This window comes from Vespula pensylvanica, chromosome 1 (assembly GCF_014466175.1).
Source record: "Vespula pensylvanica isolate Volc-1 chromosome 1, ASM1446617v1, whole genome shotgun sequence".
NCBI lineage: Eukaryota > Metazoa > Arthropoda > Insecta > Hymenoptera > Vespidae > Vespula > Vespula pensylvanica.
The window spans coordinates 6,403,468-6,417,788 of NC_057685.1; the positions used below are offsets into that span (position 1 = coordinate 6,403,468).

Consider the following 14,321-nt stretch of genomic DNA (forward strand, 5'->3'; position numbering starts at 1 on the left):
TCGGGGACGTGGACGGATTTGGAAAAAGTGTTGGGGACGAAAGAGAATCGAGAGAACAAGAGAGAAAGAGAGAGACGGAGATAGAGAGAGATAAAGAGAGAAAGAGAGAGAGATAGAGGGGAAGGATGATAGGGGTCTCTTTTATTTTTAGGTAGGTTCCAGTGACTTTTTGTAGACTTTTCTACCGGAAAACACGTGGACGTGGTTGTCCTGCATAATGGATATATAGTGTAGTTTGCGAATAATGTATAGCCATGATACTAAGTGGTTCATTACTTTCCTAGTCAAATTATATATTAATCGTTATCACGTTACTTATAATATATTCTCATTAATTGACGTCTGCTAACGTCGACGATTTAACATTATTCGAATACCGAGGAAAAAGATTTATAACGAATTTTGTAAAACTACACGGAAGTCGAAACGCCATCGGAACGGATCGAAAATGTATTTTATCGAACGGCAGAGCGCGAAAGGATATCAAATCTATCGCGGAAAGCGGTCGGCCGTACGTCATACGTCCCACGTAAAACACAGACGAGTGGCGTGCGTCGACGGATACACGTCTCCCGTTCTAGGCATCAGAAACACACATACACACACGCATACATGAAAAGAGAGAGAGAGAGAGAGAGAGAGAGAGAGAGAGAGAGAGAGAGAGAGAGAGAGAGAGAAAGAGAGAAAGAGAAAGAGACAGAGAAAGATTCATGTGCGGCGTGTCAGTATTATTGCTCATTTGATCCGGCGTGCATCGGAAAATAATGTAGAAAATTGTTTTGCGGTCTTTTTATCTCGATTTCAGTGAATCGCACGAAACAGAGATAGAGATAGAGAGAAGAAGAGGGAGAGAGAAAGAGAGAAAATATCTACGAAAAGAGTGTATGTGAGAGAAAGAGAGTTGGACCAGGAGAACCATTGTATCCCATCAATCACGCGGACCTTTTCACCAAGCGGATATCGGGCCTGCCCGTTTTTGCGTGCGGTGCATCCCGCTCGATTGCAATCGCGGCGAATTATTGAATCCGCTGCATCTGCTTCAACCCAGAAGCCCCACCCAACTAACCACCCAACCAACCCTTTCCTCATTCTCCCTTGGATTAGCTTCGGTTACGTCGCACGCGTTGTCGAACAAATTTCCGTAATGTAATTCGTAATTTTTTTTAAAGAAGTACACCGATTTCACTCTTTCTCTCTTTCTTTTTTTTTTATTAGCCTATCGATATACATTGACATGATATTGACACTTACCTGAAAAATGATCTATTATTTTCGATCTTGAGAATCGAAAACGTGTGTGATTAATAAATCAAATCAAATAAGGAACTAGACATGGAACGGATGATATTACTTTATTTGATGACGTAGATAAACAGTGAATTGTTCTCTTTATTTTCGGGCCGATATCACGCGTACGTCGATGTAAAGACAATCCGTGACTGACACGCGTTAAGACTATAATTATCGGTCTACGCTTTCGTTTATCGTTTCAACACATCGATAGAGATTATCCCGTAAAAATAAGGGAACTTTGACTTTGTGAAACACGCCGATACGGTTTCTCATTCATTCTTGGGATTTTTCTTATTTTCTTTTTTTTTCTTTTTTTTTTTTTACTTTTTTCCTCCTCGTTTTTTTCTTCTTTTTTTTCCTTTTTTTTTTATTTTTCTTTAAAGGAGTATTTATTATTTACAACGACACGAACATTCGCGATAACATCGCCCATATCGAATAAAATCAAATTTCGTCAATCTTTCTAATTAATTCAGAGTCTAGCCTAGTGATAATGATCGAGCGTGCGCGATGTAAAATAATAGATAATCGTTTCGAACAGGACAAACATCGTTTAAAAGTAATCCTCTCGCGTATGTTGATTATTAAATACAATAAAATTATTGCGATTCGAAATTGTCCAGCAAGAACGATCGATCTTAATTAGAACAACGAGATAGAATGAGACTTAATGAATGTTACTTGAAAATCTAATCTATATCGATAATGATGATTGGACGTTACATATATTTACATGCTATTACGAACATAAAACCCTGGTTAGTCCTCGAGTCATCGAAGTGATCTCCACGATAAAGTCTTAAAGTATTTCCTAAATATCTTTTGATTGTTGATTCTCGATCGCAGAAGAGAGAGAGGTTGATATTATTTACATTTAACTTATATTAATATTTAAAATACTTGAAAGTCGGCTCGTACTTATTAGATTTAAAAACGACGATCACTCGATCGACGATAACGATAACGTTATTTCTGATATCGTTCGAGAAATCTTGATCTCGTTAATCGTAGCAATGACGACATCACTCGTTTTATCCGTAACGATCGGAATCTCTTCCTTCAATGATTCCAATTATATTAACGTCTTAAACTTATCGATTGCACGTTGGTGAACCATTTTAATAAGGTCTCCAGACGTGTCTCGGTTTGGGACTTCGTTCCCTTCGCGGTCTGATTGGTTCAATATTATCGTCCTTCTTCCTGATGGTCAAATCCTGACCTACGTTCTCTTTGTCCTGACCCTTCTTCGTACTGAGATCGACGGTACCTTCCAAACGAATTTTCACGGTGTAATCGTTACCAATAGATACCTCGTGATCATTCTGAATCTCGGGATCATTGAAATTTTCCATACTAGGTCGAAGAAGAATCGGTACGTCTCGAGAATTCGCGTCTCTCGAAGTTGTATCCTCCAAATCGCTTCTGCTCGGTGAAACTCTTGGCGAGTCCTGTTCAAGAAACGATTCCTCGCTAATCCGATCTCTCTTTCGATCTTGATCGTTCCTATCATCAACCTCTATACTTCCATCGGGACTGTCCATTCCTGATCTGTTCAAAGGATCTGGATCCTCTTGATCCGTTTTCCTGTCTTCTTTCGAGCTACCTTCGGGACTGTCACTTGTACCTCGTAACTTTCGAAGTTCTTCGAGTCTAGCCTGATCTGGTCTCTGTAATCGTTGTTGAGCCATTCTGAGAGCTAACGCGTGCCATTCAGGTTCCAGAATGTACTGTTGTGTGTGATAAAGCGGGTTGTAAAGCCATGAGGATTGAGGTAACAGTGGAGCGAATATCGATCCAAAGATCGATCCGGTTGCTCCTAATAGATGAAGACCTGCGTGAGTCGAAAGAGAAAGATAGATAGATAGATAGAGACAGAGAGAGAGAGAGAGAGAGAGAGAGAGAGAGAGAGAGAGAGAGAGAGAGAGACAGACAAACAAACAAAAAGAGAGGAAGAGAAAGAAAGAGAAAAAGAGAGGGAGATAGAGAGAATTAACACCTTCTTCGTTTTTACGTTATTCAACAGGGTAGATATTAATTTGAAATATACCTTGGAAATGCGGGTGATGTCCCGAGGGACTTGGGGTCGTAGTGGTAACCGATTCGGCCGGCGGTGTCGGTGCAGCTACGGTAGCTGTTGTTAATAATCCTGGTCCAGGATTTCCTGGTGAAGTTGTCGGTGGTACTTCTCTCACGGAGACACTGATGGGACCCAAATCGTTCCTCGTCGAATCTTTACAACCAATAGAACAAAAAAACAAAAAGCAAGGAAATGTCAAGGTTTCATCATCGATCGTTCTATGGTTATAGTAATGAACTCTTTACAGACATAAAGAAACATTCTTACCGGTGTTGGAACCAGGCAGTCTGGGAGACCTCTGTTCGATAGCGTGATGAAAGGGGTTGAAGGCCGAGCCACCGGCCGGCGGTGGATGTGCGTGCGCGTGATGACTGGGTGGTGGCGGAAGACAATGCGGTGGTAAAGATCCTCTAGGTAATCCACCCCATCCTTGGCTCGCCCCTTGTTCCAGATTAATATGCTGCAAGCCTAAAAACGTTAATAATCCTTTCATCAAATTTTGTTACAAGATTTTCCTCCTAACTTTTCTTCCTCTTCTTTCTTTTTCTCTCATTGTCAATAGATATCCATAGATTTACATGAATCGAAGAAGAAGATACATATATTGTAGAATTTGATCAAAGCTTCGACGAAAAAGATCTCCTCCTTTTTATTTTGTAATTTTCAGCTATACTCCGAGATAATGGATATTATTATTTTCTTTTTCTTTTCCTTCTCTTTTCTGTTTTTTTTTTTTTTTTTTTTTTTTTTTCTTTGTACTTTATTTTCATTTTTCCAGAGAACACGACGCGGCTATCTACTTTCATGGACAGACGATCATCGAGTGGCAGGTAGAGATAGAAGAATGTTTCCCTTTGACGTAGTAGCATCCGCTTGACATGGATGGACAGTTAAATTTTTCCGGCGGTGAATAGAAAAACGATTGCTCGTCGTCTCTTTCTCGATCGTGGCCGATATTGCGAAACGATGGGGGGACGTGTGTATGAATGCAATTAAAACTCATGACATCAAAAGTTTGGTTTGAACGCGATACTTCAAAGACGCTGGACGGATGGTTAATTCGTTGGCAGGCTCTGAACTACGAGAAACGTGAAAAACGCTTAATAATGGGAATATTCGTTAGTACGTTTGGGAAGGAAGGGAAAGCATTACGAACAAACAACTATGATGCGTGTAGAGCATGAAGTAATAAAAGAAGTAAAAAAAAAGAGAAAGAAAAAGAAGAAGAAAAAGAAGAAGAAGAAGAAGGAAAAGGAAAAGGAGAAACAAAAAGGCAAAGAGAAAAAAAAGAAAGAAAAGAGAAAACAAAAATAAACGAGAGAGAGAGAGAGAGAGAGTCGAGGTAAGCCTCGGCAGTCATCGACACGATATCGGTTTTTCGAAAGACCTTGATCAATAGCAGATTATGCCGTCATCTGTGCGAGGCAGTTTAAAAATTCCGTGAAAGCTCCGAAGCCACGGCGCGGCGTGGCGCTTTGGCGGGGGAGGAGAAGTGCGCGGCGGGGAGTATAAAGGAGGGGAAGGTGAAGGCAGAGTAGTAGGGAGAGTTGTCCATCGAGTGGCAGGTGGGCGTGTCGAAGGGAGCTTGCGACGTGTTTGATTGGTCGAGCCAACATTCCCACCGATTCTCTAGGTATAACGGGTGGGGATAGAAAAAGCTCGGTAGGGGTCGAAGGGGTGATTTTTAAGCTCTCTTTAAGCCGAGCTTGCCAGAGAGGACACCACTATCTCGCGTTCTACCACACTGCCGTGGCGCGTTGTGCGCGTAGAGCACGGAGTCGACGGAGCTTGCGAGAGAAGCTTGAGAGAGAGGAGCTTGTAGTCCCGCTACTTTATGAGGGGATTAAGAAAACGATAAGAGCTTTGCCGGCATCGTGCGCCACGTTGGACGGCTTTGATTCTACGTTGGTGCCTATTTTCCATTTTCCACTTTGAATATGAAACTTTTCTATATCAAGAAAGAAGTCAATGGGAAGCTCTGTCTTTCTTTTTCTTTTCTTTTTTTTTTTTTTTTCTTTTCTTTTCTTTCTACACACGATTCTACATACGAATCGCTACGTTTGGATAGAATTTAGAACTGATATAGGGGAATATCGGATGAAAAAAAAAAAAAGAATAAAGAAAAGAAAAGAAGACAAGGAGATACAATTGCGTATAGGGTTTATTCGCGAAAGAGGTAGATGACTTTGAATTGTTGGCGTTCGAAGAACAAGGAGTCCCAAAGCGATTGTAACATATTTTCAATTTAATAAACCCCCGAAAATGGTTGGCACCCTTTCCAACGTAACTCGTCTCTTGGAATAGAGGTGTATGGTAGTGGTGGTAGCGGCGGCTGGCGATAATTCCGAAAACAAATGAAGACTAATGAGGGGAGGGCCCTGTGAGGTCTCGGAGTGTGCGTGGGTAAGAAAGGTGTGGAGGGAGAGAAAGGGTTTTGAAAGGGTTCAAGGAGCTGCTACCCTTTAAGGGGTGAGAAATGTTAAGCTTAAACGTTACGGCTATAGAGTTAGTTGCCTTTGCAAAGCGCGCGCCTACCGATGGGGAAGCCGCGCTTTAAGGGATGACGTATTATCGAGTAGCGTGTTCAAAATGTGTTCGGTACTGGTCGCGCCACTTTGGGATGCGGTAATGTTACGTCACGTGTAATCGTTCGCGGGCTTTCCGGTAGTTCATTATGTGTCATTAATTTGCACTTTGGAAATCGATATCATTCAATCCATTTTCGGTGTTCACCACTCGATATTACAATAAAATAGACCCTTGGATTGGCCAAAAACAGAAGTTATATTTATCGTCGATGGTATCCATATATATTTTTTTCTTAATCATTTACTTTTTCATTCAAGAAGTCCTTTAAAAGGTGTTAAGTCCTTTGGTCTTTCAACGAGATAGGATACCAAAGTAAAGAGAGTAAAGCCGGTCGTTCTGGTTCCATCGTTAAGCCGTTAGAGCCTCGCACCGTAGATACATAATAAATTAATTCGCGTATTTTCCTGTCCTCCTTATCTATTCAAATCTATGCAAAACAGGCGTTAAAACGCCCTTCTTACTTCTAAGGCGTTAACCCTTGTGAAGCTCGCCTTCTCTTACCACCCTCTCCTTTCTCCATCTCTATGGATCTCTCTCCCTCTCTCTCTTTCCATCTATCTCTCTCTCTCTCTCTCTCTCTCTCTCTCTCTCTATCTATCTTTCTATCTGTCTCTCTCTCTCTCTCTCTCTCTCTCTCTCTTTCTCTCTCTTTCTCTCTCTCTCGTCCTCTTCTCTCGCTACCGTCGGTTAGATGTCTTTGCACACCCACCCTTTACGCCCGTTCTCATTATCGCGTCGCAGCAACCCCTAAAATGCCACCCTAGAAAGGTCTCTGGCACCGATCTGAGCTCTACCAACAGATATTTCCAGAAAGGACGAGAAAATTGCTGTCTCACTCATTCACACTCTCTCTTTCTCTCTCTCTCTCTTTCCGTCTGTCTCTCTTTCTCTCTTTCCATCTTTCTTCTCTCCTCACAAGTCTACTCTTCTTTCTAATGATTACAAAGAAGACAAAGTGCATTCTTCCGATCGATTCTCGACTAAAATTATTTATTCATTTCCATAAATATATTTATGCAAAAAATAATGTTAACAACGAATAGTAATCAACTAACGTGAGTTTTTACACCGAAATATTTTAGAACATAATGGAGGATAACTCTTGTCTAGTTCGTTTCATGGAACGAAGTACCGGCGTCTTAGGATGGTTTCGATATCTATGGTAACCAAGAAGACGACAGGAGGAAGGAGGTGAATAGCAGAGGAGTGTCATTAGTTACCGTCGCTTCCAGAGAAAGGACCCGGTCACCGGACCTGATTAAAAGACGGGATACCCGGTCGAGGGACGCCTTCCGAAGACTCCTGGGGGTGAAATGTGACGCGAATTTAAAGGATCTCCTGTGATTCGACACAGGAGTGGACAGGAACAACCCTTAAAAAGGTTCCCTTTAAGGACTCACTGGCGCATCTCCTGAAGGGTTGCTCAGTTTTCTCTGAAAAGGGCTCTTTAAGAGAACCTTTACCATGAATCAAAGATTCGATGGCTTTCATTCGTGTTTCCGATAAAGTATTATGTAATGCATTGTTCGACATTTCTTTTTTTTTTTTCTTCTTCTTAGTCCACTATCATAATCGATAATATCTTCTTAATTCAGAGAAAAGATTTCAACGACGTTTAATATTTTTCAAATCACTTTTCTTTCTTTCTCTCCAGAGAGAAAAGTCGACGTTCGAGAGTAAGTATATATATATATAAAAAAAAAAAAAAGAAAAGAAAAGAAAGAATGAAAAGAGAAAACAAAAAAAAGAAGAGAAAAAATATAGCAGAAGAAGAAGCAAACTGGGAGAAAAAGTGAGAAAGAAAAAGAATGATCTCCTTTAAAAGAGGCTACGAATTTACTGCAAAGCGATCCAAGAACGAAGCGACAGTTTTTAACTTAGCGCTCCTAACAATCTCCCCCAAATGAGGTAAAGGCCACCTTATTGAAACAGGGGTTGCGATTTTTCCTGTGCTCCTTTCTCCGCCCCCTCAAGCGTAGGCGGTTAATTGACACGGGAGGGTAGAAAGTGGGTGGGATGGGGCTGTGCTAGCTTCTCTTGTTAACTCGAATCCCGGCTCTCGCGATTTTTCATCCCCTTAGCAAGACTGACAAAGACGATGGCACGGCCTCTCGGGAGGCACGTGATCGGGATGTTTTTCTTCTTGGACAATCTCGGTTGGGATTTTTCACGTGGTACCTGTCTTCGAACGCATTTATTATTCTTCTTCTTCATCCCTCTATTTCTTTCTCTCTCTCTCTCTCTCTTTCTCTCTCTCGATCTCTCTCGCGTTCTTTCTCTTTTTTATAGGATACTTAAGTTTCGAGTTTCTATCTTATAGAATGAAAAGTACCAATGAAACTTCTTTGATACTTAGATTTATCGAAGTTGCATTCATTTGACACAATAAGGGAAAATTAAAAGAAGAAGAAGAGTCTCTTAGAAAGGTACTTGTCGGACTCGAAAAAATCTCTCTACGGGTTCGGGGAAACGCGTAAAATTCGTCCCTTCTGTCGGGGTAGGCCGAACGAAATTTAATAACATCCCCCTAGTTACACCTCAATGGGCACCTTAACAACCCCGATATGGCTAGGTTCTCTCTCTACTCTCTTACTTCCACACGTCTATCGTACTCTTATTTACCCTTACCACTTCTCTTTCAACCTCCGATATCTAATAAACCAGCCCTTGAAACGCATCCTTATCCAGCCAGCGATACACCCTTGACTTCCGTACTTAGAAGGTACCACGATGACCGGCCGTCAGACTGGACGGAGGCGCAATCTATGTGAAAACGGACGAACTAGGAAGGAAAGGGTTGAAAAATCTGGCGGTTACTACACGAAATAAACCGATCGATATTCCCTTTATTTCACTGTCCATTTCCATCGCCTGTCTCAAATGCAGTATTATTGACCCAATTAATCCGACCGATTGAAAAAACTTTGTTAAGGCATTTTGCTCCAAAAAAAACATCATAACCTAATATCTAATCCAAAGAACTCTCTCAATAGAAATTCTCCCCTTGTTGAGATTGTTCGATCGTCTTCATTCTATACTTGATCGAAACGTTACTATTTGTGCTATACCTTAATAACTAATAAACGTTGAGAGTAGAACGAACAGTTCGACGGACGTGACCTTTTCTTATTGGTTAAAATTACAATGAAACGGTCCGAGGGTAAATTGAAGTTTTAGAGGAATCGGGTGCGGCAGTGCTCGGTCCTTGATTGAGTAGAACGGTTATATATGTTGGTGAAGAGAGACAGAGAGAGAGAGAGAGAGAGAGAGAGAGAGAGAGAGAGAGAGAGAGAGACAGACAGACAGACAGAGAGAGAAAGAGAGAGAAAGAGAGAGGAAGAGGAGGAGGAGGGATTGGCCGGGGAAGAGGTAGCGGAATGGTTGGCGAGAAATCGACGGCAGGACGGGCTAACCTCCCCCGCCGCACTACCCTCGAGGGCAGAAGGGAGCGAAGCTCCGTTAAGCCGCTTATCATGCCGAAACAATACACTGTCGGTGCACCAGTATCAGTACCCGACCCTCGGTGCTCGAGGCTAGTCCCATCAAAATTTCGAGCTCCGAACGAGTTTCAATGGAATTCGAGCTTTCGGGCTTGCCCTGTCGAAGCAGCTGCAGTTCAAAAAACATTGCGCATTTGCGATATCGTATAGTTAATCACGAGAGAGCTTCGTGGGAAGGGAATGCGATCTGATTTCGAACGGGGTCGACGCGCTTAATGGAAAATTAAAGATTTTCTGGGATCGAGAATTGGCAATGGACTTTGATGTAGCTGGATGTGAGAGTCGAGTTGGGATCGTCGTATGAATTTGAGGGGTTGGAGGGAAGGAAGGAAGGAAAGAAAGGAAAAAAAAAGGGGGAGAAGAAATAAAATAAAAATAGTTGACGAGAGTAGAAACTCTCGATAGGTACACACGGTCTCGAATTTAAACCGATGGAAAGGAAAAGGCAGAGTTCGCCGCTAGCGTCGGGAGCTTAATCAGAGTCTTCTCCACTTAGGCGCCCGTGGCAAAACTCAATTTTGAGTCTGCGCCTGCCGACGCTCAATTTTGACACCCTTCCTAGCCACGAAGTCGGGCAAGTAGGAAGACGGATGAGGGTGGGGTACGATGAGATAGTGGGACGAGGAGGAGCAAGTCTGCTTTCGTAGAAGGATGAAAGCGGAGGATCCTGCCTTCGCTCGGCTCGCGAGAGGGTGCAAACTTAGTTATCTATCGACGAGGAGGAATTCTGAATGGCCGAGAAGGTGATAGAGAACAGGGGCAGGTACGAGACACGCTGAAACTCCGAGTAACGGGACGAAGGAACGCGTGTCTTCGATTAGAGAACACCCACTTACCGGACAGCTTGAATCCCAACGGATCCTGTGGGTGTCCGAATGGGAATGGTCGAGGTCCGAAGTGAAATGGATGAAAAGCTTGGTGTCCTGAAACGTGAGAGGAATAATATTAGTCCTCCGATCACTCTCCTCGTCATTAATTTTCATTTTCACAAATGCTATTACCTCTCGATCTTACGTAAAGAAATTAACTCTGTTTTAATGTTATACTATAGGAATAGGATAATTGCCTACGGTAGGTAAAGTCGAGCGACTTACTTGTCTTAGACCTTGGCTCTCTAGGACCATCCACGGTGACCTTGATCGCTTTCGATAAGGTGGCTACCTGAGGTGGCGTTGTTTGCAGCATTATGGTTAGGGTAAAGCTCTTCCCTGGAAAGAGAAAAGGAAATAAAGAAGGAAAGCGCGAAGATGAAGAAGGGACGATGAGTTCGAAACAATTATCGCTTGGTGGTAAACGTAAAAAGAAGAAAGACGAATCGTTCCCAGAGGATTTCCAAGAAGACTTTATCTCATAGTAGATAGGATATTAAAAGTCATAAGAGTCAAAAGGGCAATCTTTTGGTTTCTCGCTTTCCACGTTCTTTCATTATTTAGGTTTCATTCTGCCGGCCACGAAATGACTAGCTCTCGCCTAACAGCCCCGTCAATTTTTTAAGAAATCACATTCACCTCGTACCTTCTTTCATTCCTTCGATTCGTCATCTGTGAAGGATTCTCGATACTCGAACAGGATATTTTTTATTGTCTCCCTATCGCTATCACGAAAAACGCTTCCGATGACGCACGGAGAAGGGCGGAAGGGCGATGCAATTCGCTCGTTGGAAACAAAACACAAATGTGCCGGAAGTAAGGGGTGAACGAGTGGCGCCACCGTGTCGACGTTCGACCACCCTTCTCCACCGAATCGTTCTGGATATGTTAATGTCGTCGAGCATTAAACGTTACCATCAGAAATGACACTGATCGTCACACACGATGCTATCCAAAAAAAAATTCGAACAACGTCGAATCTACGTTGTAACGCATCCACACATATGCATACACACGCGCGCACACACATATATATACGCGTATACATATATAAGTATTAAGTTTCTACATGAATGACTAGGGAAAAAAGTTTACGAGGGATAGAAGAGAGAAAGAGAGAGAGAGAGAAAGAGAGAGAAAAAAGGTTTGTTTCCACAAAAGCAAACAAAGTACTCGCTCACGCTAACATCGTGTATGGGTTAGAGCAATGAAACAGGAAGCTCGGCAGGTTTTCCTACCGTTACTGAGTCAAGTAGTACAGCTTATAATGGAGTTGCCAAGCTCGAGCGTACGCGTATATGCACGCTTCCGGGGGTAGTTTTATTTTATGGTGCCGAGACCAGCTTGGTAAACGAGTTGGTTTTTACGGTGAACCACGACATTTAACCGGCTTACCACCGTCGCCAAGCAAAATATTCGAGTGGTCTTTGACTTCCAACGAATGAGTACGAGAACTTTGCCAAAAGAGAAAAACAAAAAGAAAAAGAAGAAAAAGATAAAATACCAACTGTGGATTCAATAACGTTTAACGTTACTCGGATTTATTTTCCTACAAAAAGAAAAGAACAAAGAAAAGAGAAAAAGAAAAGAGAAAAAGAAAGAAAATTATTTGCAAATGAAAGACGACGTTTAAACGGAAGGCAAAGCAGCAACGAGAGGAAAGTTTATTGCCAAGCCGTATGGTGTCAAGTCCGCGAGGGCGCCGGCAACACGAATCGAGGGTGATGCCAGGCATTTTGAGGGTGTTTATGAGGCATTATGTGTAACTCGCTGGAAGAACGATCCTCCCTCTTGAGGTCTATTGCCCTCCAACTACGTGTACGTCTAGCGAAATTGTAATTCATTCGGCACGAACCCAACGACGAGGACAACGACGACGAGATTTTCGCGAACGTTGAAAAGCTCTTTTTTCATATGTCACATTTGATATTATTTTTTAATATCGTCTATTGGAATATTACATTTGTTTTTTTCCTCTTTTCTCTCTCTTGTTTTTGGCTTCACGATAGCTCTATATCCAACGTTTATTCGCAAAAGCCGACAAGAATTTGCACACCAGACGTAACATTCGCGTTCGCCCTAAGTTTGCTCTTGGATCATGCAGCGTTAAAAACTCCCCTGTTTGCTGGCGAGCCAAGCGCAAAGGGGCTAGTACCTCTACTACCTCGGATCGTTATTTCCAAGTGTTTGTCGTCTTTTAAGATTCTGACGTTTTGACTAGCCGAATCGGGATGGGTCAGGTCTAGGTAAAATATAGATCGATTGACGTACATAGTTTTAATAGAAAAAAGAAAAAAAGAAGAAGAAGAAGAACAAGACATGGGCGATAACGCGTGATAGACTTTATCGGGTTTATGAATAGAAGAAGCGTTTAAAATCGTAGAGGTAAAATTTCGATATCAAGAAAATTAGCGGTAACGGTAGAAATGATTTCGGTGCGAAAATGATTTAATAAGTAGTAAAGACCCGTCCAAGTTGAGAAGGGTCGACGTTCGTTTTCAGGGACCTTTTAAAAATACTCCCTTAGCGTGTTCGGTCGAGGGAACAGCTGTTGCGATCGTTTGCTCTTCGGACGAACGACTCTATATCGGATCCCGACCGAATTGCTTCGGATAACATGGTCCGAGCATACTTATACCTAATCGCGATTACTCGCAATTTAATATTAACAATTAAAATCTATATTTATCTACTCGAGATCTATATTTTTCAAACGGAACAGATTGATATTGTCGGAATAAAAACTAATCGTAATCTCCTTCGCGTTCGTTTGGCATCGCCATTCTTTAAACAATAAGAACAATCGATCGTAGCACGGAAAAGTTTTGTCAGATGAGAGAGAAAGAGAGAGGGAGAGAGAGAGAGAGAGACTAATTCTCAAAAAGAGGTAATCCGTTCTCTTCGATTCGTGAGGAAACATACATAGATGATACCGGAAACGCGTGAGAACGCAGTAGTACTACTACGCTACGTCGTATTCTACGACAGGGTCAGTGAATCTCGTCGACCACCTCGACGACGTTTTTCCCAATTAAAAATTAAAAAATCCAGTTACCAAGAGCGGCGTAAGGGGTCGCGGATAAAAGAGAGAGACAGAGATAAAGATAAAGAGAGAGAGAGAGAGAGAGAGAGAGAGAGAGGTAAAGAGGGAGAGAAAGAAAGGACTGGACTCGCATGGTGGATGACTGCGCCCGAGTCTTTCTACCGATTAAATATTATTTTTCGCTCTGGTCTCCGAGCGACATTTCTACGTAACGACGACGAATCCGTTTCTTTTTTACAGACGCTAATCCTGCGTTTTCTGTGTTCTCTTTCGGTATGCACGTACATATATATATACATATATGTATGTACGTATTTATATGTATATATATCTCTATCCTTCTCTATCTTTCAATCTCTCTGTTGTTACAACGAGCACATTAACGGAAACGCTTCGACGATCGTCCAGTCCTACGAAGTAGAAACTTTTCTCGCTCGACGACAGCCCTTCCGATTATCCGTGAATGTATTCCTTCCGTCGCGTTCGAATCAACCTCCTCCCCTATCCCATCCCCAATTTTCTCACACCAGAAACAACATCCAGATGTATCAGGATGCAAGATCTCGAAACGTCCGAGCGTGAAACAAACATTAATTCTTAACGCAATTCTTTCTCGAAGGAAAACATGAAAACGAACCGTTGTTGGAGGTTCGGGGGAACTTGGGGGAGGTTGTTCCGTTGGATTCGTCGTCCAGTGTTAGCGATATCATAGAAAGGGTTGAAAAAGGTGGGGATAGGTCCAGGGGTGTTTCCGCCGGGTGAATCGCCGCGATGATCTAAAGCGAGTTCCTCCTTCCATACTCGAGCCGTTCGGATCAGAGCTCCACGAATCGAGGCGAGGGATTCCATTGCAGCAGGACATCGGTCAGGATCTGCCTGTCGATAGTCCACGTTTTCTCTCGCTTTTTTCTATCTCTATCTCTATCTCTATCTCTCTCTCTCTCTCTCTC

General features: G+C 42.4%; 1 protein-coding gene across 3 annotated transcripts in view; it reads right to left on the bottom strand.

The window, feature by feature from the left end:
• Window positions 1–1,236: 1,236 nt before the first annotated feature.
• LOC122626942 overlaps window positions 1,237–14,321 on the bottom strand; it is a 23,503-nt gene continuing 10,418 nt past the window's right edge. For 2 of the 3 annotated variants that reach the window (XM_043807574.1, XM_043807566.1), the window contains 5 exons: window positions 10,554–10,667; window positions 10,296–10,382; window positions 3,638–3,838; window positions 3,341–3,523; window positions 1,238–3,124 (listed from right to left, as the gene is read on the bottom strand). In XM_043807574.1, coding sequence (XP_043663509.1) covers window positions 2,412–3,124; window positions 3,341–3,523; window positions 3,638–3,838; window positions 10,296–10,382; window positions 10,554–10,667 — 1,298 coding nt within the window. In that variant the 3' untranslated portion in view covers window positions 1,238–2,411. Of the gene's footprint in view, window positions 3,125–3,340; window positions 3,524–3,637; window positions 3,839–10,295; window positions 10,383–10,553; window positions 10,668–14,321 lie in introns of all 3 variants that reach the window. The other variant, XM_043807584.1, reaches the window with a different exon arrangement.